The 24,793-nt window shown below is 36.2% G+C and overlaps 2 protein-coding genes across 5 annotated transcripts in view; one reads left to right on the forward strand and one right to left on the reverse strand.

Annotated features, from left to right (window-relative positions):
• Nucleotides 1-17,330, forward strand: part of AIDA (axin interactor, dorsalization associated) — a 55,483-nt gene extending 38,153 nt beyond the window's left edge. The window contains exons 5-10 of one of the 3 annotated variants that reach the window (XR_002323610.2): nucleotides 2,920-2,983; nucleotides 3,135-3,241; nucleotides 8,135-8,257; nucleotides 10,070-10,192; nucleotides 11,670-11,820; nucleotides 12,653-12,741. Coding sequence is in view for 2 of the 3 variants with exons in the window: in XM_020982217.2 (XP_020837876.1) it covers nucleotides 2,920-2,983; nucleotides 3,135-3,241; nucleotides 8,135-8,257; nucleotides 10,070-10,192; nucleotides 12,653-12,770; nucleotides 12,988-13,084 (632 nt within the window). In the remaining variant the exon portion in view is untranslated. Of the gene's footprint in view, nucleotides 1-2,919; nucleotides 2,984-3,134; nucleotides 3,242-8,134; nucleotides 8,258-10,069; nucleotides 10,193-11,669; nucleotides 11,821-12,652; nucleotides 12,771-12,987 lie in introns of those variants that run through there. The other 2 variants (XM_020982217.2, XM_020982216.2) reach the window with 2 other exon arrangements.
• Nucleotides 17,331-18,131: 801 nt separating this feature from the next.
• MIA3 (MIA SH3 domain ER export factor 3) overlaps nucleotides 18,132-24,793 on the reverse strand; it is a 36,099-nt gene continuing 29,437 nt past the window's right edge. For both annotated transcript variants that reach the window (XM_020982212.2, XM_020982213.2), the window contains 2 exons: nucleotides 20,609-20,756; nucleotides 18,132-19,769 (listed from right to left, as the gene is read on the reverse strand). In XM_020982212.2, coding sequence (XP_020837871.1) covers nucleotides 19,447-19,769; nucleotides 20,609-20,756 — 471 coding nt within the window. In that variant the 3' untranslated portion in view covers nucleotides 18,132-19,446. The remainder of the gene's footprint in view (nucleotides 19,770-20,608; nucleotides 20,757-24,793) is intronic.

Here is a 24,793-nt window from a genome sequence, read left to right on the forward strand (position 1 = left end):
CTTTCTCTGCCTGCTTTTCTGAGGTCTGAAGTCTGTCAGATAAATGAAAAGGACCATCTAGTTACCAAAATATTATACTTCTTGCTTCTCCTAATGCTATCTATGTTATAATAATCCTCTGTGGTTCTCACAGAGCCTAAAAGTATCCTGAAACAACACTGGTAACTACTCCACTGTAACTTTCTCAAGCCATCAAGATAGGTGGAAAGAAATACATAATATAGTCAGACTCCCTTTTTAATCAACTTGAAGGGGTGTCAGAATTTCTGTTGTTAAAATGGAAACATATTACTAAGGTGTACTAAAGAGTTAAATGAGGGTTCTTGAAATTTTACTTTTGTAAAAGCACATCTTGTGTAATTTGTAAATAGTTAACATTGATTATGGGAAGCCATTTTGAAAAAATGAGATACTTTGCCTATTCCAAAGTAGTGATACCTGAAAAAGTAGATGGAATCATAGGTCTACAAGGGGTGGGGAATCTGTGGCCTCAAGGCCTCTAGGTCCTCAGGTGCGGCCCTTTGACTGAATCCAAATCTCACAGAACAAATCTCCTTAACAAAAAGGATTTGCTCTGTAAAACTTGGACTCAGTCCAAAGACCGAACCCAAGGACCTAGACGGTCCAGTGTGGCTGCAGGTTCCCCATCCCTGGCTAAACCTTGTGGGGACCTCAAAGGCCACTTAGTCCACCCCTCTCATTTTAGAGAGAAGGAAACTGAGGCCCAAGAAAGATAAATGACTTGTCCAAGAGAAAACAAGTAGTAACCATCAGATGAGGAATTTTAGCCCAGGTCCTCTGACTCTAGAACCAGTGTTTTTTCCAGTATGCAACATTGCCTTCCAAATACTGCTATGCTCTGATATAATAACTGTATTTGAATTTAAGAGAGTCTTAATATTTGGTGTGGTTTTCCATAGTCTTGTAGTAATATTTTATAAATTTTTGTTTGAGTTAAAATGTTCTTTGTTTTTTGCATTCTGTGGGGAAGGGGGGGGTGTAAAAGGTTAAAACCAAAATTTCTATACAGTAACACAATTTCATTTTGTCTTCACCTTGAGCTAGCAAGAGACCTTTCATGCAGTAGCTTTCAACAATTCAGACACCAGTTTGGGGGCTTTCTTTAGCATTTAAAGGAAAAAATGATGAAACTAATATATTTAAAAGTATTTCAAATTTTATTAAGATGGTTATTCTCACACAGGTACTATATATAATTACCTTACCTAAAAGAAAATATAATCTTAATTCTTAGATTGCTAAAGGAATGGGTCTTGTGAACACATTTGTTATACATAATTTATCTTTCAACATAATTTATTGTAACCAAATTGTTATTTATTACAAGCTCTTAACAATAAAATGGAAATGTTTTATTGTAGAGAATGGATATTATGACGGTATTCATTTAGAACAGAAATCACCTAATATAGATCTGGATCACTCAGGAAATAAGCATGATTCAGATGAACCAGCACCAGGTCTTGGGACTTTCACCATTCTTGTATCCTAGAAACTGAAGGAATTAGGGGAAGTACTTCCATACTGAGATTTCTGTTAAATGTCCACAGTTAATTTTTTAAAAATAAGGCTAACTTCATCCTATATAGCACCAGTGATTTTTTCTTTTCAGACTTTTAACATAATATGCCTGGTTTGGCTCTAAACTTGAAGAAACCTCAAAGTTGGGAAACCCAAGATCAACTAGGGCATAGATGGGGAACCTGTGACCTTCAGGCCACAAGTGGCCTTCTAGATCTTTGGGTGTGTCCTTTTGACCAAGTCCAAATTTTACAGAACAAAACCTGTTATTAAGGGGATTTGTTCTGTGAAGTTTGGATTCAAAGGGCCTCACTTGAGGACCTAGAGGGCCACATGTGGCCTTGGGGCCACAGATTCCCCATCCTGGAACTAGAAAGTCATAGGAGCTTCTTGAGTTGCCCTGGGGCTAATTCACTAAGCTTTGAAAAATAAAAATGGAAAAACCCTACCTTCCTGCATTTAATCCTGATGGAAAGACATCAAGAACATCTAAAATTTATTTAAAAAGCATTTGCATATAATGTATCCTTTATAGGGAAAGGGGTTGTATAACATCACAGCAGAATAGCAGACTGTGGAGATTTAGATAGGTGGATAAAAGAAGTTGTATTTTAACATTATTTGCTAACTTCCTTTTAAAGACAGTAGTAGTGTTGTAGTTACAGGTATTGGTATTATAGATGCAGTAAGAAAATATTTTAGCTCTTAAAATTAAAGGAATTTGCAGATTTTAGCATTTATTTTTCAGACATGGGACTTCACTAAAAAGAATGTCCAAAGGGATTTGTAGCACATATTGGAGCTGGAAGGGACCTTAGATTACAGCTGATTCAACCTTTCATTTTATAGATAAGGAAACTGAAGTTCAGAAAACAGAAGTGACTTGACCAGGGTCACATGGCTTATAGCGGAGCCAAGAACCAAACTCAGGTCTCCTAAGTCTGCTTGTCACTTCATGCTAAGAACAGGCAAGCATCAATGGATGATGTGAGCAAAATGGAGTCGTAGACCTTTGAAGGCAAAGTGCTGAAACCATTTTTCCCTTGATCCTACTTTGGCCAGTTCTTGATGTCAGTCTCAATTTGACTGTGATGGGGATGGTAGTTTTCTGTAAGGTCTCTGAATCTTTGGAGCTCAATTTCCATGGAAGTATGGCAGAATCCAAGGGTTGTTAGCATTTAGAATGAACTGGAAATTTATTCCTTGTTCAGCCTTTCAATCGCAGAATATATAATAATGGCACAGGGATTGTGGTAAGGTTGATTAATTTTTTAAAATATATATGTGTTCAGTAGTTTTGAAAATTCACTGTAAGGCCCATTTATTTCTTGGTTCTAATTTCATGAAAGAACTCATTTTTTATGTTTCTCTTTACAGTCCTAAAGAATATTCTTACTTATAATAAGGAATTCCCCTTTGATGTTCAGCCTGTCCCATTAAGGTAAGAAGAAAACCCAAACACCACCATTTCAATTCCAGTGTTGTACCTATATTTCTGTGGCTGTTTTCATATTCACATGGGTAGTACCTTGGGAAATAAGTGACTTGGAAGCATATTGTTTGCATAGCTCATTATTTCCTTTTTTATGTAGAAGAATTTTAGCACCTGGTGAAGAAGAGAATTTGGAATTTGAGGATGATGATGAAGAGGGTGGTGCTGGAGCAGGGTCTCCAAACTCCTTTCCTGCTAGAGTTCCAGGTAGGAGTCATCAATTATACATTTGTTTTTATCTAAGATCAAGAAGTAAGGAGCTTTTCCCCTAGTTCTTTCTAGAAGGGAGCAAAACTTCTTGAGCAGGTTCTCACAGCCTGTGTAGTAAGTAGTTGGCTGTCCTATATCAGCCTCTGAAAATGGCATTACAATAGCTCACATTTCTGTAGTGACTCAAGATTTATAAAGTGCTTTCCATATATTATTTACCTAGGATGTTTTAAGTAATCAGATTTAGGAATTAACAACATGAAATCAATAGAAAACTAACTCTAGGCTCAGGCAAAGTGGCCCTTGGATGACTCTTACATCTTTTGAGAGAGGGATTTATAAGCACAGAGAATTTTTTTACTTGCTTAGGTCAGGGAGCTCCATGTTTCTCTTTCTTTTCTGCAGCCAGCTAGGCCTTTTATCTTCCTTGGCAGGCTGGGAAGTTTCCTTGCCTTTTCCCTCCTGGCCCCCAACCATCTCACCACACCCTGTTTTTCTCTCTCTGTGCATTTCACTTCATATATTTAGTTAGCTTGGAAAGTGGAACAGTATTCAATGATAGAGTATTTTTTTAAGGCAGTGGAAGCTTTAATATAATTAAGGTTCCAGGGTTCTTAATGCAGTACTTCTAGATTTATTTGTTACATTATTTCTGTGTTTTTATAATGAAAGTGTGCAAACAGTCTTGCTTTTGCAAAAGGAGTGAGATGGGGTAGGCAGCTTCTCATTTGCTGGCTTGAAATTTATATTTCCTCTCAAACAACATGCTGTAATTAATGAGGTTTCAAGTTTTAGGAATGCCACCTAATTTGATAATTTCCTTGCTCCAAATACTTAACCAAAGCAGAAACCTGGAGTAAATGACAGCAGTGAGACAGAAATGATTTGAATCTGTGTTTCCAGTCCAGGATGCTCAGCTGAAGATGTTTTCTATTCTCTTACTGTGAGCTCATACCTCTGTGAGACAGATTAAATAATAACGTAGGTTTTGGTTTTTTTTCCATGATGTGGTATTGCTAGTCCCTCTTCTTCTCTGTAGCATGAAGGTCTGCAGGTTTGCAATGTTACATACACTATCAGAGTCCATTGCCAAGGCAGTCAATTTTGCTTACCTCTGTTACAACTTTGTATGTTGGGATAAGACTGCTATAAAAAACTAAAGACATTGATACAATTTCTAAAAATATATCATTAAGAATAACAGTTTTCTGATAGCTTTTGTGACTTACTGTGAAAAGTAGGGAAGTACATGGAATCAGAAGGTGGGGGAAATAAGTTTATTAGAACCAAATGAGCTGTCCTTGTGACTTGAGATTGCCTATTGGGGCTGTTCTTTTCACAATCACTTTTAAAGTTGCATTTATTCTGAAAATGTAAAGGTAGCAGTAACTTTTAAAGGATCTTCAAAGGACTGGAAATTTTTCTCTCCCTTTTTTTAAAAATCATGCTAAAAATTCATTGCCGAAGACTTATAGTCTGTATCCGCAAACTCATTGACAAAATATTTCTTATAATTGTTTTGACTAAACTTTCATTAAAACCACAATGCTTTTGGAATGACTAATTTTAGTTTTGATGCTTTAAAACTGTCACATAGCTGGACTGTACTTTATGGGTGTTCTGAAATGTGGACTTTATAAATTCTAGGTGGCGATCATGGATGGTTTAAGAAATTTATTGTTGAGAAAACACATTTTAGTGATTGTCTGTCTATAACTTTATTTGTGAAATTGAAATTTTATTTTCTGGTTGTTTGGTATGTTAGTAAGCAGTTTTGATTCATTTAATATTAATGAACAGTTGTCTGTAGATAGATTGGCTAGGTGGCACTGTAGATAGAATGCTGGGCCTGGATTCTGGAATACCTGAGTTCAAATTTGGCCCTAGAAACTTATTAGTCGTTTGACTGTGGGCAAGTCACTTAAATTCTGTCTACCTCAGTTTCTTCAAATGTCAAATGGGGGTAATTATAGCACCTACCTTCCAGTGTTGTTGTGAAGATCAAAAAAGATAATATTTGTAAACTGCTTAGCACAGTGTCTGGCACATAGTAGACCCTTAATAAATGCTTATAAGAGCACCAATTGAGATACAACTTAATATCTAAGTGTGACCCCACTGTTTTGTACTGGCCATCGCCCCTTGCCTGAAATGTTTTTTCTTCTCACCTCAGCCTCATGAAATCTCTTCCTTTCTTTTTGTTTTTTTAAAAATTTATTTATGCTTAGTTTTCAAAATTCACTTTTATAAGATTTTGAGTTCCAGATTTTCCTCCTGTCCCATTCCCAAGACAGCATGCAATCTGAAATAGGCTATACATGTACAATCATATTAAACATATTTCCTCATTAGTCATATGTGAAAGAAGAATCAGAACAAAAGGGAAAAACCATGAATCTCTTCCTTTCTTGAGGCTGCAGCTGAAGCATCACCTACTACATGAAGATTTTCTTAACCACCTTGTGTTTCAACTATTTTACATTTATTCTTTTTCTATTTATTTTGTACACACTTTTATAGCTACTTATCTCCCCCATCATAACATAAGCTTCTTTCGAGGAGGGAGAGGTCTTTTCCATTCCATTTTTTTTTTGTATTTATATCCTCATTGCCTGACACATAATAATGGCCTTGTGAACTTGTTGGTTGATTGATTGGTGAAATTTTTATATATGGTATAATGGAATGGTTAGATAGAAATGGCCTTTGGTGTCCACTATCAAGTTCTCTCATTCTGTACATAAACACACACACATACACACACACACACACAGCGAAAAGGCAAATCAAATTAATTGGAGTTAAAGTAACATATTGTAGATAATCTTGGTGCCTTTGAGGGGCAGTGACACAGACTGGGGAATTGGGTTGGGTAGTGCTTGGCACTTGAGCTGAAAGAAACTTGGAGAAGGTGGGTTAACGAGGTTATGTACTAGAGGGTATAATACCATTTTTACTTTAATTATTTTGGTCATCTTGTGTGATTCTTGTCCTTGTCCTGCCGTAAATCTTCCATGGGGTATATGACAAGGCATCTGGTTTCAGAGAGCTTATGATAGTTGGCATTTATGTAGTTCTTTAAGGCTTGCAGTCATTTTATATACATTATCTTGTTTAATTTAGATAAAGAGTCATATATGAAGAGATAAATAGAAATACAAAACAGATGATTGCCAAAGTAGTAGAACAGTCAGTAAGTATAATAGTGAGGACTGTAGGAGTTAGTAATTCATTCTAGAACATCATAGTCAACTTGGATGTTACTCATTTGCACACAAACAGATTATACATTTCTCCTCCAACTGTAGCTTTTAAAACTTCTACTTTTTGTTTGTGAGCTTTCTTACTTAACTGACCAGGCAGTTCTCTTGTCTTGTCATAATGCATGTCTTTAAACTGTTACAGAAGTTGCCCTTTTTACCACTAGCTGGTGCTTTTGCTTCTTCTCCAGTAAGGTCAAATGCTAATAATCTTATTTATTCAACTGTTTTCCAAAAACTGTTAGTAACTAAAGAAATAGATTGTTTAGAGTCATATATGCATCTTAGTTTAGTGCCTCAGTGAAATGCAAAACAAAAAAAGAATTAGACCTGGCTTAACCATGGAGAAAGAGACTGCGTAGTATAGTGAGAAAAGTGCTGTAATTGGAATACCTAGATTCAGATTCTAGGTCTGCCTAGTTACCACCTGTGCCCTTGGGTAAGTTTCTTGACCTCTGAGTCTATATTTGACTCTGTGGCTTTAACAATCTTTGTACATGGGTTTATATTTAGGAATATATACAGGAGTTTTATGTGAGTGGGGTCCCAGTTATGTAGTTGTGAATGCATGTTTCCTTTAAGGGAGAGGTTCCTTTATGCTCTAAAACTGAGATATGATCTTATGATAAAGCCCCAGAGGAGGAGTTTAGTGGGGGACAAAACTTTGTTAAATAGTGGATTAAAAAGTGGAATGAATTGGAAGTTTTTATTTTACCTGCTCTTAATAAAAACAACTAGACAAAATACAGTTTTACCTTAGATACTAATTTATGGGACAAAAGAATCTTGAGCTCTGTTGCATAGCTTTCTGGAATCTAAGTTCACCTCCATATTAAAATAAGGTCAAGAAAACAACTCTTGTCTTCTGCTGTTTCTTCCTAACATTAGCAACATTTGTTGGAGTAAAACGTTAGACATTGCTTACTAGGATGAAGGAAATGCTCTCTTGTGGTAACTGATGGTGTTGCAATTTTTGACCTTTAAATTGCTAGCTAGACAAAAATTTTAATTAGTTTGGACCTTCTTGGCCCTCTCCTCTTGAGATTTGCTTTGACATTATCACTAATTTTTACTGATGTATGGGAAAGCAAATATGTGGGACTGGATTTGGAAAGAATTAAGAATTGGGATGTTTTCTTTTTTCTAAACAGTTGATTTTCTATAATTGGAAATTTTCAACAACGAAATTTTTTTTAGGAAATTTGGTCATATTCAGTGTCTCAGATTCCCAAACATTTAAATTCCGTCTAAATTTTAAAGATTATTACTGGTTCCCCCTAATAAACTATTAATCACCATGTTTTCTAAATTATACTTATTTCAGGGCAACAGATAGTTGCATTTCTTGTGTGATTTAAATTCTTTGAATGATAACCTTTGAACTGTTAATATCTGTTCAGTACTGAGCTTTTGGCACTGAGGTAGGAATATTTAGATCTAGGGCAGCTTTCTTTTTCCTGGATATTAAATAATCTGAAAATCATCTTGCCATGTATGTTAATAAGGATTTGAGAGAAGTAGTTTGTTTACTTATGTGAGAGCAAGGGCCATGTCTTGTCTATGTTCTTTTAAATACCTATTTTAAAATTATTGGTAGGGTTAACGTTTATTGCTGTTTCTCTGTTACCAGGTACTTTATTACCAAGGTTGCCATCTGAACCAGGAATGACGTTACTCACTATCAAAATTGAGAAAATTGGTCTGAAAGATGCTGGGCAGTGCATCGATCCATATATTACAGTTAGTGTAAAGGGTAAATAGCTCTATTTCTACATTCTTTGCTGCATTTTGTACTACTGCTGCTTGTGGGCAAGCCATTGACATTTTTTTGTCACGTATCTGTGACAAACTCATTCTGTTCTACTTTGTAGTGAGACAGGATAACTGGGAACAGATTTCCATTTATCATCCTCCACTCCCCCAAAATTGAGAGGGATATGCCAAAAGCACTTGCCTGTTCATTTATAACATGCTGTACAGCATTGCTTTTGGGGTTTTCCTAAATTGTGTCTATTTTAACTCTATTATTTCCATACAGTTTGGTCATTACTTTTGTGCATAGACCTCATCAAGCATTATTCCATTGAAGAAATGAGTTAATTAACTACACATTTCAAGGATCTGAACCTTTTGAGGCAAAATCAAGTACTCTCTCATTTCTCCTGCTTATAGGCACTCCCATTCATTTCCAAGGGAACTCTATGCATGGGAGAGATCTGTAGAGGTAGCTGAGAATTAGAACTTTAATGAATCACCAGTACAGATGGAAAAACATGGATACACCCACAAACATCCATATCCTGAATGTAATCCTGTGGGATGCAGAAAAAGTGAAATATTTGTTATCCTTAACTATGTTGCCATGGTTATTAAACATGCTTATTTTTAGGAATTTTCTTCTATTCAGTTATTTCTTGTAGACAATTTTATTTTCATTTTTGACTTTGAGATCTAGAATTGGACTTTTTGTTGTTGTTAAAGCTTTTACATAGCACTTCAGTTTTCTTCAACCAGTTATTAAAAACTATGAAGCTTTCCTCAGTCTTATCCAATAAGAACTGTATAATTAGTGCAAGTTGCCTATTTGACTGTCCCCTAATTTTGATCAGATCACAGGGACAGATTTAATTTAAGCTGTGGCAGTAAAGGGGAATGGAGGGGGAGATAGGTTGTTAACTACTGAAATACTTGTGTTACTTGAAGCTAACAGTAGTGTCATTAAAAACATTTTTTAGATTGTTAGAAACATTTTTAAGATTGTTTTTTAAATCACTTATAAGACTTTTAGAGTTTAAGGAGGCATGTTAAGAAATGTTTTTAAAAATGATTTTTATTAAATTGAGTGTAAATGTCTTCAAGTGTCTGCCGTTGTCATTCAGTTGTGCCATGCAACATTCCTTTGCTTGGTCCTAAGGACCTTCATGGTCTGAAATTGCCAAATACCATGAATTATATGTTATTTCAGGCCATAGATTTGTAAGAGACTACAGAAGCACTTAAGTGCTCAAAAATAATTAAGCCAGTTGTCTCTGAAGGATAAAAGCTGCAATCTACACTTGTTGCACCACTTTGTTGCTATAGGTTAAATTTGGTTACAGCAAATGGAGTGCACATCTCAGTGAATACCTAACAGGGCCTTATACATAGTAGGCACTTAATTCGTTTTTTGATTAATAATTGTGGTTCTATGACCTACCTAAAGACCCATTTCAAGAAATATTTAGTAAAATGGAAGTACAATATAATTAAAGAACTTGGGTGTCACTTTGGAGTTTCACAATAATGGAATTTGATCTGTAGTTAGATTTTTGTCTCTGAATTTCACTTTGAATTCAGTGTTTTAGTTAGTGTTCTCTGCTGCTTTGCTCTCCAGTTTGGGGGAAAAATAAGTGTTTAAGGACACATACAAAAAAGGAAAATGATTGCTTCTGGGAAAACTTTACAATCATTTAATGATTACATTTGTGTGATGACAATATGAGAAGTATAACTTGCGATATTTCATGGTCTGTTCTTTGCATTAAGGTATTTCATGGTTTATGGTAGAAACTTTCTTTTTCTATAGATCTGAATGGCATAGATTTAACCCCTGTGCAAGATACTCCTGTGGCTTCAAGGAAGGAGGATACATATGTTCACTTTAATGTGGATATTGAAATTCAGAAACACATCGAAAAATTAACCAAAGGTTTGTAGCATTAAAGAGGAAGAAATGGTGTCAGAGGTCTGTAATGTATAGGTTATTATATGACTATATTACCCAGTTATATAATGAACGAAAACTTGCTTAGAAGCAGACTCTCTTTCGGTTTTCTTATCTTGATGAACTACAGGTGCTACTTAATAATAAAGCCACCACTTAAGGTTGAAACCAGTCTTGCCCCCAGATTTACCATATGAAAAGGATACTATAATTCCTAATTGACATGGGGAATGGAAGGCAAAATAAAATCTTTGAGAAAGAATATTGTGGTAAAATTATATTTATCAGTTAAAAAGTGCTTGAGAACTCAATACTTTTCTATGATTTTGATCACGTGATTCTTAGACTATCCCCTTTAAAAAAAAGATTTTGAAATCTCCATGTCTTCTGAGATTCACATCCTAGCTAGAGTTTCTCAAACCTTCATTCTTTGGAGAAAGTAAACAAAATGGAATGCAGTCAGTGCACTAGGTCATTTTCTGAACTCTGAAGAGCACTTTAGAAGCTATGAAAATCTTTCCAGAAAATATTTGAAGTTTTCTTTTTCCATTTGGTGTGAGTGCTCTTTGAAAGAACATTAGCAGAATGGGTACTTAATAAGTATTTGTTGAATGAATTTCAGGTTGGAAGATGTCATGTGAATGAGAACTGTTAATAAAATGTGCTTTTCCTTGTATTACGTAGTTCTTTCATTGAAAACTGCAAATGTTATGCAAGCAGGGGAAGTTTTCATGTGCTAACTTTTCCATTGTAACACCTCTGTGTCCTTGATGACATGACTCACAAGATGCTAAAAGTAAAACTGTATTCAGAGTTTGAGTTCCTTCACACTCCCAGTCTTCTGATTTAATTTTTGCCAACTCCTTTAACCCTAATTTGGGTCAGTCCTGAGGTTCATACTTGGTGCTTTGTTTATATGAAGTTTAATTAGTCTTCCCATCTGGCTGTTCTTATGAGGAATGGCCTTGTCATAGATTTTGCGTTTGTGTTAATGCTTAGGCATAACATGTAGCACAGAGCTCTGCATACCGTGGGCTTAGTAAATACATTATTTGCTGGTGATAGATGAATAATTCAAAAGAAACTTCAATTTGTAAAAAGATTCTTCCTAAAAATGAAAAACACTTGGAATCTTTCTCACCATTCTCAAGTATTAATTTAACGTCATGCTCACTTTAGATCACAGACACCGAAGCTTCTTGAAGAAGACTAATAAATTTGATTTGCTTTCCTTATTGGCTTGGAGGCAGTTCCTCTAAGTATTGTGGGCGGTGGAAGGGAAGAAGTAGCCATTTTATGGATCTGGGAGGGTCTTATTTTGGGAAAGGGAGGTCACCAGCAGCCTAAATATTGTAATCCAGTTGTATGTGGTGGGAGAAGGCCTGGCCACTTATGCTTATCTCTCCCCTACCCAGATCCTGTTGTCTCCTGAGCGATTGGTTTCTCTTTTCCCCCCTGACAGGTGAGGCACTCCAATTGGACCCAAGTGCCAAGGCTGTGCACACGTTTCTGAACATTGTTAAGCTTCTAGTAACTTGTGAGTTTTGTCATCAGTGAAAATATTAGATGTGTGTTGGCGGTCAGCACAGTTCCGGTTAAGTCAGCATTAATAGGTAACCAGTTAACAAATTCCCCTGATTTCCCTCTCCCAATTTTCATATATCTTCTTTTGAAATTAATTTATTAGCTAAATTGGTATGTGGTATTTTCTCTCTCTCTTTAAAAAAAAGAAAAAAGATCTTTTAGGGGTGGGACGATGGGGAAGCTTTCCTGTTTGGTTTGTGGAATTAAAAATAAAGCAACCCATCCTAAGACTTCCCAGCTATGGGAAAACTGGCTTCTTTTCTAGTCTTACTTTCCTTTATGCTCTCATTTTATAAGGTATTTGTTATTCCAAAAAGTTAGTGGTGTAGTAAAGAAATTGCCATCATTATTGGGACCATTTTATTAATGAAGTACTACTTCTGTTCCTATAGTGTGATTGATATCACTTCAACTGAGAAACACCTGGAAGATTTGTATTTTTTTGTTATGGTAAAGGAATGATTGTAGTTAAAATTCCTTCAGTATCTTTTTAAAGCACCCTGCCAACCTATAAATGCATTTACATCCAGTGACTTTTAAACTTGATCACCAGATAAATGTGATAGTTTCCTATCATCCTTAATATCTTTTTATGTGTTTTTAAACATGCTTTGGTGTTTTATGATCTTTAACCATTCATAAGATTTTTATAAATTTGAATTAGTTTAGCTGACAGAAAACAGTTTTTGGTCAACACCACAATAAGTTCTAAATAACTATATTTAATATTGATTCAGGTCACCAAAATTATGCGAACTGCTATTTTCTTCCACGTGCTGCTCCCTATCGGTGGAAATGGATTAACTCAGCAGAAATATATTGACTATACTATTGCTTATGTGAGTTTATTTTCTCCTTCAGGTGCAGCTATTTTCTTTGAATTCAAACACTATAAGCCTAAGAAAAGGTTTACCAGCACCAAGTGTTTTGCTTTCATGGAGATGGATGAAATTAAACCTGGGCCAATTATAATAGAACTGTAAGTGATATGCATGTAAATTCATATTTGTTTAGTGGCATCTGAGTTACATACCTGTCTAGATACCTCCCCTGTTAAACAATGTGGTCCTCTGTAGAGCATAGTCAGAATCCTAAAACATTGGTACCTTTCAGGTGCTAAAAATTAATTTTCATTACCTTGAAAAGATTAGTTACTGAAGTTTCTTTTTACAATATGCCTTCTGTTGTGGTTCCAGATACAAGAAACCCACTGACTTTAAAAGAAAGAAACTGCAGTTGTTGACCAAGAAACCACTTTATCTTCACCTCCATCAAACTTTGCACAAGGAATGACCATGGCATGTATATCCTAAAACTTCTGTGATCTGAACCCCTCACTACAAAGTCATGGTAGCACATTGATCCTTCAGTAAGCTCCTAGGAAACCAGCCCTCCTCATGCCAATAAACGAAAAGTGTGATCTGTTCTACAGCCGCACCACAGAGATGTTTACAGTCCAAGACATCAGTGGAGACCAGGAGACTGCACTCATTCATAAAGAGCTCCTTTAGCATACAGGTTTTTCCAGATTTTTTACAGTCTTTGATTTGTGAGTGATTTTATACATGGTAAAGGTTAAGTTTTAAATTTACTTACTATATCACTTAACACCAGAGCAAGCAGGAACACACATATCTACACTGTGCAGGATTTACTCCCCTAATTCACCCCTGCTTCAGTGCACTCCTTTGAATCCATGTGTTTATTTCCAGGTCTTTACTGCTTAGGGTAGTTGTCCAATCCAAGAGAAATTTGCTAGGTACCAGAATTGGTAAACTTGTAAAGGGTTTGTATCAGGGATGGCTCACGACTACCAGGTGATCAGTTATGGGGAGGCTGCAGAAGAATTAATAACTTTACCATGAACATAGTTCAGTCTCATGGGGGAAGGGGGCTTCTTTTCCAGATTTCAGCAGCCCATTTACCAAATGACTTGAGGTAAAACTTATTTGAAGAGCTGGATTCTTTTTAAATATTTAAGGGAATGGTGACCTAGGTTTCGTTTTTTCTTATTCAAAGTTCTTCCTCTGCTAAGTGATTCTGGAATGCAAGGCATCTAGAGAGTATCTAATTTTGATTTTGTGACAGTGTTCAGCTGCTGTGATGTGGTTGAAATAACCTTTTGTATGGTTCTAAGCTGTCTAGTCCAAAAATGTTTGAATTCAATCAGTTCCCTAAAGATACCTGCAGGAGTTATTGCTGTTTTTCTGAAAACTGATTGTGAATCCTTGAAAAACCTGCATACCTCTTATAGCAATTTGTATGCAAGTCTGGAAAGTTACTCTAAATTTTGTTTCTGACATAGATAGCTAGGATTACCATTTATTTTGTATTAAGATGTATTAAGTCATCTAAATGAAAAGATGCAGGTCATTAGCTTATAATTTGAGTATCTACATATTTTTTTTACTTAATAAAGGAACATAAATAAAACCCAAGCAGACCTTTCATATACTTAATAGGTGGGATATTTAATACATTCCTTTAAGGTCTGTTGTGTGCTTTATGTGGACTATATGTAGTATATGCACATACTTTCATATGCACTTATTATAATAAGTAAAAAAAAATCCAGCACCAAGTGAATGCATTGTCAATACTAGCTTTATTTTTTATTGTATAATCAGTCATACCACTCAGCTCATTTTCTTTCTGTACCACATAATTCTTACCAGTTGCATAACAATTTTATTAGGTAAACTCCAACAAAATAATTCAATTTATTCCCTCCTGTTTTAAAGGATATAATATTCTGTTTTAGCTCTCTCTGTAGGTCAGTTTTGTTCATGCTGGATAGACAGTTTATTTAAACTATATAAACCATCAATAGTTGATGATAAAATTTCTCTCCCTTTCCTCAGTCTTGATTGGATCAGTTCCATGGGGGGGATAATTTTCACATTCCTATTATCTGAGTTTAAAAGAGCTCTTCCTTTGGAGCTAACAGATAACACATTATCTTCAAATAATGTAAAAATCCCATAAGTGCTATGAAGCCCTCTGAGTATTCAGTAAATCTCGATGATAAGACTACCTAAAAATCATTACTAAAACAACTTCAATTGATGATAATGCAGTAAAAATGGCATTTTCTTTTCCTTCAGATTAAGGAAGTGTGCATACAATGAAGTGATAGTTTATAAAAAGTAACATTTCTGCTTCACAAGTGTGGTTTAGAAGCACCAGTGCCTGCCTTAGGAAGACCATGTGAAGAAGTGTAAGCTAAGTTTGACTGTGCTTCAGTTTCTGGCATAAGTACTTGTTATTACAGAAACACCAACTCTTCACTTAAACTCTATACCATTTGGTGTGTCCCATGTCTGAAATTATTCATAGTCTTGCTTTATGTGATGGATTTTTTCACTGATCTGAAGCATTGAGCAGTAACTACACTGTACATTTGTCTTTCCAAGATAGAGCACTGCTGATTCACAAATAAGATGGCTTTGTACAGTTGAATGAATTTTACATGGTAGCACTAGCAAGTGAGCAAATAAACGTGGTTGGATGGGATGACTACTATAGTACAATACAGTTACAGTTAATTTTTTTTGGAGTGAAATCTAATGATTTAAAATAAAAATGATTTGTGATATTTCTACAGTGACACTCCAAACTTGGGCTTTTCTGGGGGGAAAATGGTGCAACTAGTTGTATGTGATTTGAAAGTTTTATGATGGTTCTGGATTGGTTCATATTAAGCCAGGTTTGAGTTTTTCTAAATTTCATTGCTATGGCCATGAGTTTTCCTGAAGAGCATATCGTAGAAATTACTTAGGGGTAAAAGAGATATGGAAAGGGAAAGAGTTCTCATTCTGAGTAAATGATTAGGTTGGATTTAGCTTTGCTACTGTGATTATCTACCTAACTGGAATCTGTATCCAACTGGTGTTTACAACTTTTTGACTCAGCATTGTGTTACATGTCCAGGTGTCATAGGTATTCAAAGTTTGTGTTTGTGGATCAAGTAATAAAACTTTTTGTTACTTTACTAATGTTAAACACATGTCCTTTACTGTGAAGTATGGAATATCTTTAAAAAGAAATTCTTCCACTTTTGATGTTTTAAAGGGCTGGAGAACCAGTGTGTGGGAGTATGGAGGATATGAAAAAATTAACTTTATTCCTTATAATAGTGATTAAAGTATTTGTCCCTTTTCATTTCTCTCAAATGTAATGTGATAATGTAATGCCATTAATGTAACAGATTCTTAATTTCAGTGTTAAAGGAACAGTCACTTCTTCCTTACTAAAGCTTTTTGCACCTTTTATATGCCATTCTTAACTGGAGGCAAAAAAAAAATCATGCTAATATAATTTAAGATGTGGAACTTAAAGGAAAACAGGCAGGTCTCAAAAGTAATAAATATTCCACTCTTAAGTTTCAGACTTGTAACAGCTCAGTTATAAATTCTAAATCTTAACCTATACAACATGTTGTAAGTAGTGTGCTTTGAAGTGCCTACAAACTGTCTCTTACTGAAGCATTGTTTTAAAGTTGTATGATAATGTGGTAATGTGTATGTAACACACTTGCTCGTTACTGTTTACAAGTTTCATCACACTGTGTTGAATCATTAGCAAATATGATTTTCCCTGGGATCCATATATTATCACATGGAGCCAAAACTGAGCTCTATTTAAAATTTATAGTCAGGATAAGAGTTAGCTAAGGGCTTTTTAATGGTCTCTCATTTTGATGAGTTAACAGCAACATTATCAGAAGATCTGACAATGATAAACTGTCTAGAATATAGCTTTACACTACACTAGTGAACTTAAAAAAAGTCAGCCCCCAAAATAGCCATCACAGTCTGTGCACTGAAGTTAATGCAGTTTACACACAGGAAGCTCCCCTCAGATCCTTATGCCATCTTATTAAAGTTATATGTACTATGATTTCTAAGCTGATAGGAAATAGAATGGGCTGCTTAGAAGCAGGCATAGTGATCACAAGAAGTGAACGTTACAAATGAAATAAAAAAGAATAACATTCAGAACTAGTGTAGTAATAAATAGCCTTACCTCCATCAGTAGCCCCTAAAAGAAATTAGTCTATGATAGCACAAAATACAATAGTGGATATTTCTAATGATGCCAATTTGTCAAGAAAAGGTTAATTTAAGTACAATATTCCTTTTACCAAAGTAGGGAGTATGTGATACATTTTAGAAAGTTAAAAAATAAAGTTTTGATACCTAAATGGGTGGGCTTCATTTACTGGGAAAATCCATTAACTCATATGGAACAGTGTAACACCCTCAACAATGCTGGAGGAATGTTCCTACTCATTTATTGTATTTATTATGCCTCATGTAATCGACTGGCTTCTTTGGGTGGTTACCCCTGAAATTACTGTAGCATGTAGGACTGTTCCATACCTAGTAGGTGTTAAGTCCCTTTTGGCTCTAAATCCTATGAAATATTAATATTACAAATTCTTGCTTCTTGCTTGGATAGAGTGTCATTTTTCAGATCTATATTTCAGCCATGTTCCAATGAACAAAACACAGTAAAATAAATCTGATATTTACATGCATGTCTTTATTCTGTGGGAGGAATTCTTTTCATCCAGAAAACATGGCCTCCCTCTTCCCCCCAGCCCTGGAAAGAAACGCATGTTTTTTTATAAAAATGGGTTTCAGTCCAAAAAGTTACTCCATTTGCAGCATAAAGTGTGGAAAGCATGAAAGGATTGTAGAGGGACCCTGGAAAATTTTTCACTTTAGTCATGCACCTCTATTACTCAAATTACATTCATCTGTAATTGTGTCCAACACAATGGGTGGCTGCTACTTCTGCTGGCAAACTTAGGGGTAGATTCTGCCCCATCCAGGTGGAAAACTCATGATGGACATGGACAAGAATCACATAAAATGGGTTTTCATCTGTATTGTTGGAAGAAACATCCAAAATAAGATCAGATTTGAGTATTCTGTTCAGTGAATGTAGCTTACTATAAACAGGGCAACCACTGGAGTCAGTGAAGACCTGAGTCAAAATCCTGCCATCCAACAGCACCTTCTCCCTAAGCAGTTATTCTTTTAAAAAATGTTCTAAATAGGATTTATGAATTAACTGCATTAGCTCGAATCTAAGTAAGTCTTATGTTGAAATTTAGCAACTTAAAACAGATGGAAGTTGCCTAAGAACACTTACTCATTCAGGTATAACAAATCATTGCATGTATTTTTATCAGTCTGTCAGTAAGGACCAACAAGTGCTTGCTATTTCGAGTTAGCCAGCACGGCTTATCTGTAGTTTGCTCCTCAAGTGTTTGTTCACATTTTTGCAGTGCTGAAGGAAATGAAGATAACACCTTGTATTTACCAAAGCAGAGGACAGTTTGCAGAGAAATCTTTATTTTCCATTTTATAAAAAGAAATACAAATAAATTCAAAGGATATTGATAAGCCTTGTCCACCTTAATGTTTTAACCATGTTAAGGACAACTTCTCTGCCCTTTATGTAACAGACTTCACTGTGGAAGAAATATTTAAATGGCAATAATACACAGTTCTTTTTTATTATTCAGGGATATTCAGGAAGAGAATGAATTCCACACTTAGATTAAAATCAAGTTCTATCTTAACCCAAAGGAGGTTTTTGCAACATATTGATTATGGTAGAGAAGATAAAGCCTGTCTCAGCTTAAATAAAACTTTTAATAATTTAATTTGAATTTTCCTTTATAATTTTGCCATCTAAGTCCAAAATTATTTTTATACAACACAGATGGGTAGGTCTTAAAATGGGTATAAGTATCCACACCTTTGAAACCTATATTAAAATCATTCCTTAACTGCTAGACCCTCACATTTCCAAAAGGCCACAAATTATTGAATTGAATCTTAACACTAGAATTTAATCTCAACATTTCAACCAACTGAATTAGTTGGAAATAACAAAATTTTTCTTTGGATGATGGTTTATACAGCACTAATACAATAATCATCTTCCCAAGAGTCCCGGAAGGGGAAGAATAATTTTTATTACTACATTAGTAAATATTTTTAGGATTAATTGTTTATACTCCTGGTCTTCAAGACCAGATCTTTTTTAAAAAAATCAAGTTTATCCACATAGTACATTTATATATATATATATATATCTCATTATATATATATATATATATATATATATATATATATATATATACACACACACATATATATATATGTATATGTATATTGCAGAATGGTCTACACTAACAACAGTTTAACAAAATAATAGGGAAAATGAGGCAGTAGGGATAGCGCTTAACCTTTTTTAATAAAGTATTTCCACAGGAAATGTTCTGATTACATTTATGACATTTGAAATCATCAATTACATAAAACTAAAACACAGGTATATTTTTGTATTGCACATTTAAAGAGCTGGAAAAAGCTACAGCTTAAAAGGTCCTCATTCATGGCAAAAAATATATTTTTGTATCTCAGATTATGGAGAGGTTGAATAGTTTGGCTCATAAATGCACAATGATGCCAGGGGCAGCTTAATTGGAAAAAACAATGTCCTGCAAAAAATAGAGAGTAAACAAACCTACATATGAAGCTAATCATGAAATTAAAGTAAAATTTATTTTGAAGCTAATGAAGTCTTTTACCTGTATGAAGTTCCAACAGTCCATTCTCTCAGTTTGAAGGCTAAAGTCATGGGCTCTGTTCTGGAGCCTGTGCATAGTCCTGTGTGCTTCCTTGAGAGGCATGAGGTGGATGAGGGGGGGCACAGTCTCTAGAACCTGAAGGTGTCAAGTCTCTTGTAAAAGGTGGAGGTGGGTAGTCCCTTGGACCATGGGCTGGAGGCGGCAGTCGTGGGCCAGGAGGAAGGTACTCTCTTGGGCCAGGAGGGCCTAGAGGTCCAAAAGGTGGGTGTCCACGTATATACTCTCGAGGGTCAGGAGGTAGGTCCCTTACTCCTGGTGGAAGGCCATGTAAGTACTCCCGAAAGCTTGGAGGTGGAGGACCACCAGGAACTGGCAAAGAAAAATAAAATTAAATTATGCAAAAGTTATATCACCTGATACTAATCATGAGAACTTTGAGTAGCATAATTTCATAGACATAGTATTAAATGCTAAAGGCTATAAGAGCTATTCATTTCAATACAGAACCACAATATCTATTGAAATGAATTTTAAATTCGTGTGTGTGTGTGTGTGTATATATATATATATCGATGTGTGTGTGTGTGTGTGTATATATATATATATATATACACACACACACACATATCGATATATATATCGATATATATATATCGATATATATATATGGGTTTATTACCCTCGCACTTCAGGCATAAGAGATAAGAACTTGACCTAGTAACAACAACCCTTTTTCCTCAGAATTGTGAGCTGCCTCAACTTCAAAATACTGGGGGGTTAGGCAGCAAACCTGTACAACTCAACCAGGTACATCTTTGCATTACAAAGCACCTATAATGTGTTAGGTGGTGTTAAGCCCAGGAAATAAAAGAAAGGCAAAAGACAGTCCCTGCCCTCAAGGAGCTTACAATAGAATGGGGAGATAACGTGCTAACAAGCTTTATACAAGATAAATAGGAAATTAATAATCAACTGAGGGAAGGCACTCTAATTAAAAGGGGTTGGGAAAGGCTTCCTATAAAAGATGGAATTTTAATTGAGACTTGGAAGAAAGTCAGGAAAACCAGGAGATAGAGATGAGAGAGAATTCTAGGCATGAAGGGCAGCCAGGATAATTTCTTCTTACCCATTCTCTGCTAAATATTTGAAAAGAAGAACAATACAAGCCTTGCCAGTCAATTATCAATCCATATGCAGCAGCACCATACCAAGAGGTGGAGGAAGAGGTCGAGGCCCATAAGGTCCTCGTAGTGGAGGAGGTGGTCCAAATCGAAGAGGTGGTGGTGGAGGTCCTCCTATTGGTGACATGACGGGCATTCCTGGGAATGGTGGGTGGCCTTTGGGACCAGTGTTAACCTGTTATATAACACAAGTACAAATTTTAAAATAATATTTTGCTTTATGACATGACAGACCAAAAGCACCAACCAAAAAGATGAAAACATAAGCCCAGTGACAGATAAAAAGATATTTATTTCCTAGAAAGAAACAGCTTGCTACCTTGGCACCTTTCCCCTCCAACTAGTTTTGAAAGGAGCACAGTCACTGCTGCTGCAGTTTTCTGTTACTATCTCCAACAAATTGCCCCCATCGGACCACGTGTTGTTTAGGGAAGTTAAGAGGTAAAAGTAGTAAATAATTGTCTCTACTCTTTTCAATGCTGTTATTATAAACATACCAGCAAAGGTAACAGGTAGCATCAAACATAAAATATTCCTGCCAATATACACAATGCAGCAACACAATACAGGCAGTCCTTGGCTTAAGAACAAGAGCTATATAAAAATACGAAGAGAGAGAGTCATAGGTAAACCTCCTGCTCAGACAGAAACAACTGCTGTGCTCCCCAGTTCAGAATATCTAGATAATAAATTTTAAGACTATATGCATGAAAAAAACTAAACGAATTTTTCCAAGTAACTCGGCCAAAAATATGTGGATTGCTCCACTTCCCTTCCCAGTCAAAAAGTGAGAATTCTTTTTGGGGAGAATTCAAATTGAAATTTTAAATTGGAAATTGGAATGTATTTGCCTAGTGAAATGTTATAAACATCATAATCAGACATAGTTGGAATAGTACCATTATTAATTCTATACTGTAGACAGCTTCCAGGCTCTGTGGACATAGGGCCTGAACTCGAGATGGAACTGTGAAGGTAATCTGAAGGGCTTTGGAAATGGGAAGATGTCTACAAATTTGCTAAGTGAAAATCTGAGAGAAACTGAAGGTGAAGGGCAAACAGGCCAGAAGAGCAATGATCTGAGGAAGACATGGCTAAAGGAGGTAAAGGACTCAGGCTGAGAAAAGATAAGACAACTGGTTAAGAACAGTGCAAAGGCTTAGAAAGGAAAATGAAACTGAGTGTAGGTGTTGATGTGCTTAAAAGAAAGGAATAAATCTGTACCTGAAGACCTCCCAAAACAGTTTGCTAAAGAAGTTTTACAGATAAGCCACTGGTGAGAATTATAAGGACTGAGGATCTCACTTCCAAGAACAGAAGGCCAGGTAAATCTTTGCCTTCAAAGACTGTGACACTTCATAATAAAATAAAAATTACATGCAAAGTACAGACAGTCTCTCCTTACCAGAAAAAAAGTTGAGTTGAGAAACACCTCTTTACTCTAGGTTACTACTAAGGAGAACAGAGCATCCTGAGAAAAAAACAAAGCAACCAGAAGGTCTTCAAAATAAAAACAAAGCAACTTTTGAAAGGACTGACCTGTCAGGAAGTTGGAGAGTAGAAGACTGTCACGCAGAGGAAAGAGAAATGACAACTAAGGCTTTTCCTAAAGAGATGGGAGCTGCCTGTCCCCTTGGAATAATAATGTGTACCATAAGTGCTGTCAGGTGATAGACTGGTAAGAGCCAGAGGAGAAAGGCAAGTCTGGGTCCCAGCTGAGAGATATTGAGACAGCTATTTTACAACCTAATAACAATAGAAAGGTCTGTTATCTTTTCAGGGCATATATCTAAGACATAACTGAGAAATATCCCAAGACTTCTTAAGCATGATGAATAGTATAGACAATGTTGGTCATTCGTGTAGGCACAATTAACACTTCCAGAAAGAAGCTGGAAAGCATTGCTAAAGAAACTTTACAACCTTAAGGTAGGAGGTATTTTCATCACTGCCACCTCCTGAAGGCAAGTGATTCAGAAAATAGAGGTAGATTTAGGAAGTGAATAGTTGGGTAAGAAAATGGTGTCTGACCCACGATGAAAATTGCTATTCACCTCCAGGAGAAAACTGATAAACTCCAAGTACAGAGTGAAGCACACTTTTTCTACTTTGTTTATCATTCCTCAGTTTTTCTTTTCTGGGGGGGCAGTGTATGTGTTTTCATTTGCAACATGGTTAATATGGAAATACGTTTTATAAAACTTCACATGTATAATCGATATCATATTGCTTGCCTTCTCAATTGGTGGGGAATGGACCAGAGGGAAGGAGTGAATTTGGAACTCAAAAATTTTAAAAATTAATGTTAAATTTTTTTACACATAATTGGAAAATATTTAAATAGATAAAAAGCATATCTATGTGTAAACATGTATATGTACACTGTGTATGTATGTATATATAGGTATGGGTGCATATATGTGACCATATATCCATGACCACACATTGTGTGTGTGTGTGTGTGTGTGTGTGTGTGTGTGTGTGTGTGTGTGTATGACCAAATGTTTTAGTTCAAGATATGCTTGTGGAAAAGGAGAGATGTGGGCCCAGCCATAATACCGTTAGATAGGAGTTGGGATTGGCTAACTAGCTGGATTCAAAGAACAGTCAGGTTTCTGGTGGAGTGATCAAAGTTCAGTGCTTGTCCTTACGCTATTTAACACTGTCAATGACTTGGATAAAGAAGTCTTACCAGACTTGCATTACAAGACACAGTTGAAAAATCTTGACAGGTTAGAATATCAAACTATAACATAAGAAAATTGGACTTGATTCTGAGGGCCCTTCCAAGCCTCATATTCTATGCTGCTAGAGTTTTTGTTGTTTGTCCTTCATTCTGGAAGAGGACCACGACATCAGAAAGGTGATGCCATAACTTGCAAGTGAATTGGATTTAAGTGAGGGAGGGCTGTGCAAAGTCACCAACCTCACTTTCTCCTCCAGAGTCATCTGAGTCCAGTGACAAGATATAGGTTAGGATGACTAGAGACAGCTCTGGATGCAGTGGAAGACCTTAGTCTTTTGAAGCTAAGGTCTTTTCAAGTTGTCAGTTTGACTGAGGCAATGTCCATTCATTGATTAAAGCTAGGTAAGAAATAAGCCAAAGCTTATTTATATTAAATAAGCCAAATAATGCCCCTTTTACCTCATAAAAAAAATCAACCTGGGAGGGGAATTTATTTATATTCACTCTGAGCTATCTGGGCCCAAACAATAACCAGTAAGTGGGGCTTCGGCTGGGATCTATTGTTGGCCAATCAGTGACAGCCAGACTGAATTGGATTTAAGGCATCGTCCTGAAGAGAAAGAAACCTAGCCTGGAAACCCCAAGATATCTTCTGAGGTTTCAGCCATCAAAATTTACATTCCTTTGGGCAGAGCACCCACAGGTAAGGGGGGGTATGATACTCTATGTGGACAGAGGGAGGGGAGGGAGGGGAAGAAGGAAGGAAGAAAGGAACTGCATTGTCCAACTGGACCTGGCCAGTTAGGTCCCTAGTGGGACAGCTCATGCTACTCACAAGTTATTATTTGTCCTTCGTTCTGGAAGAGGATCATGATATCAGGAAGGTGTTGCCATGACTTGCAAGTGAATTGGATTTAAGTGAGGGAGGACTGTGCAAAGTCACCAGCCTCATTTTCTCCTCAGGAGCCATCTGGGTCCAGTGGCAAGATACAGATCAGGATGACTGGAGATGGCCCCCACTAGAGTTGTTACATGGAAGAGAGATTCAATTTGTTCTACTTCACCCAGAAGAAAAAACTAGGAACAATGAGTGAAAATTGCTAAGAGGCCAATCTAGGCTTGATGTCAGAAAGAACCTCTTCAAAATTAGAGCTGAATGAATAATAGCAAGGTCTTTGGAGTTCATTCTCAATCCATGTCACCCTGGGCAAGCATCACTCTTTGGTGTTGAAACAGCTCTCTCAGACTTGAGGTGCAGAGTGCCAACCCCCACTGGAATAGTTTGTCAGAGTCCCCTCCCAAGAAAAACCACAGGCCTAATTTAAATAGATTAAAAGTAATCAAAATGAGAATGGGGTGCCTTGGGAGATGGTGGGTTCCACCTAACTGGAGATCTACTTGTTAGATATTCCATGAAGGGGATTTTCTTGTTTAGGTACCTTTTTTCAGGGGTGGGGAACCTACGGCCTCAAGGCCACACGTGGCCCTCTAGGTCCTCAAGTGCAGCCCTTTGACTGAATCCAAAA

Source organism: Phascolarctos cinereus, unplaced genomic scaffold (assembly GCF_003287225.1).
Source record: "Phascolarctos cinereus isolate Bilbo 61053 unplaced genomic scaffold, phaCin_HiC Scaffold_5;HRSCAF=322, whole genome shotgun sequence".
Classification (NCBI taxonomy): domain Eukaryota; kingdom Metazoa; phylum Chordata; class Mammalia; order Diprotodontia; family Phascolarctidae; genus Phascolarctos; species Phascolarctos cinereus.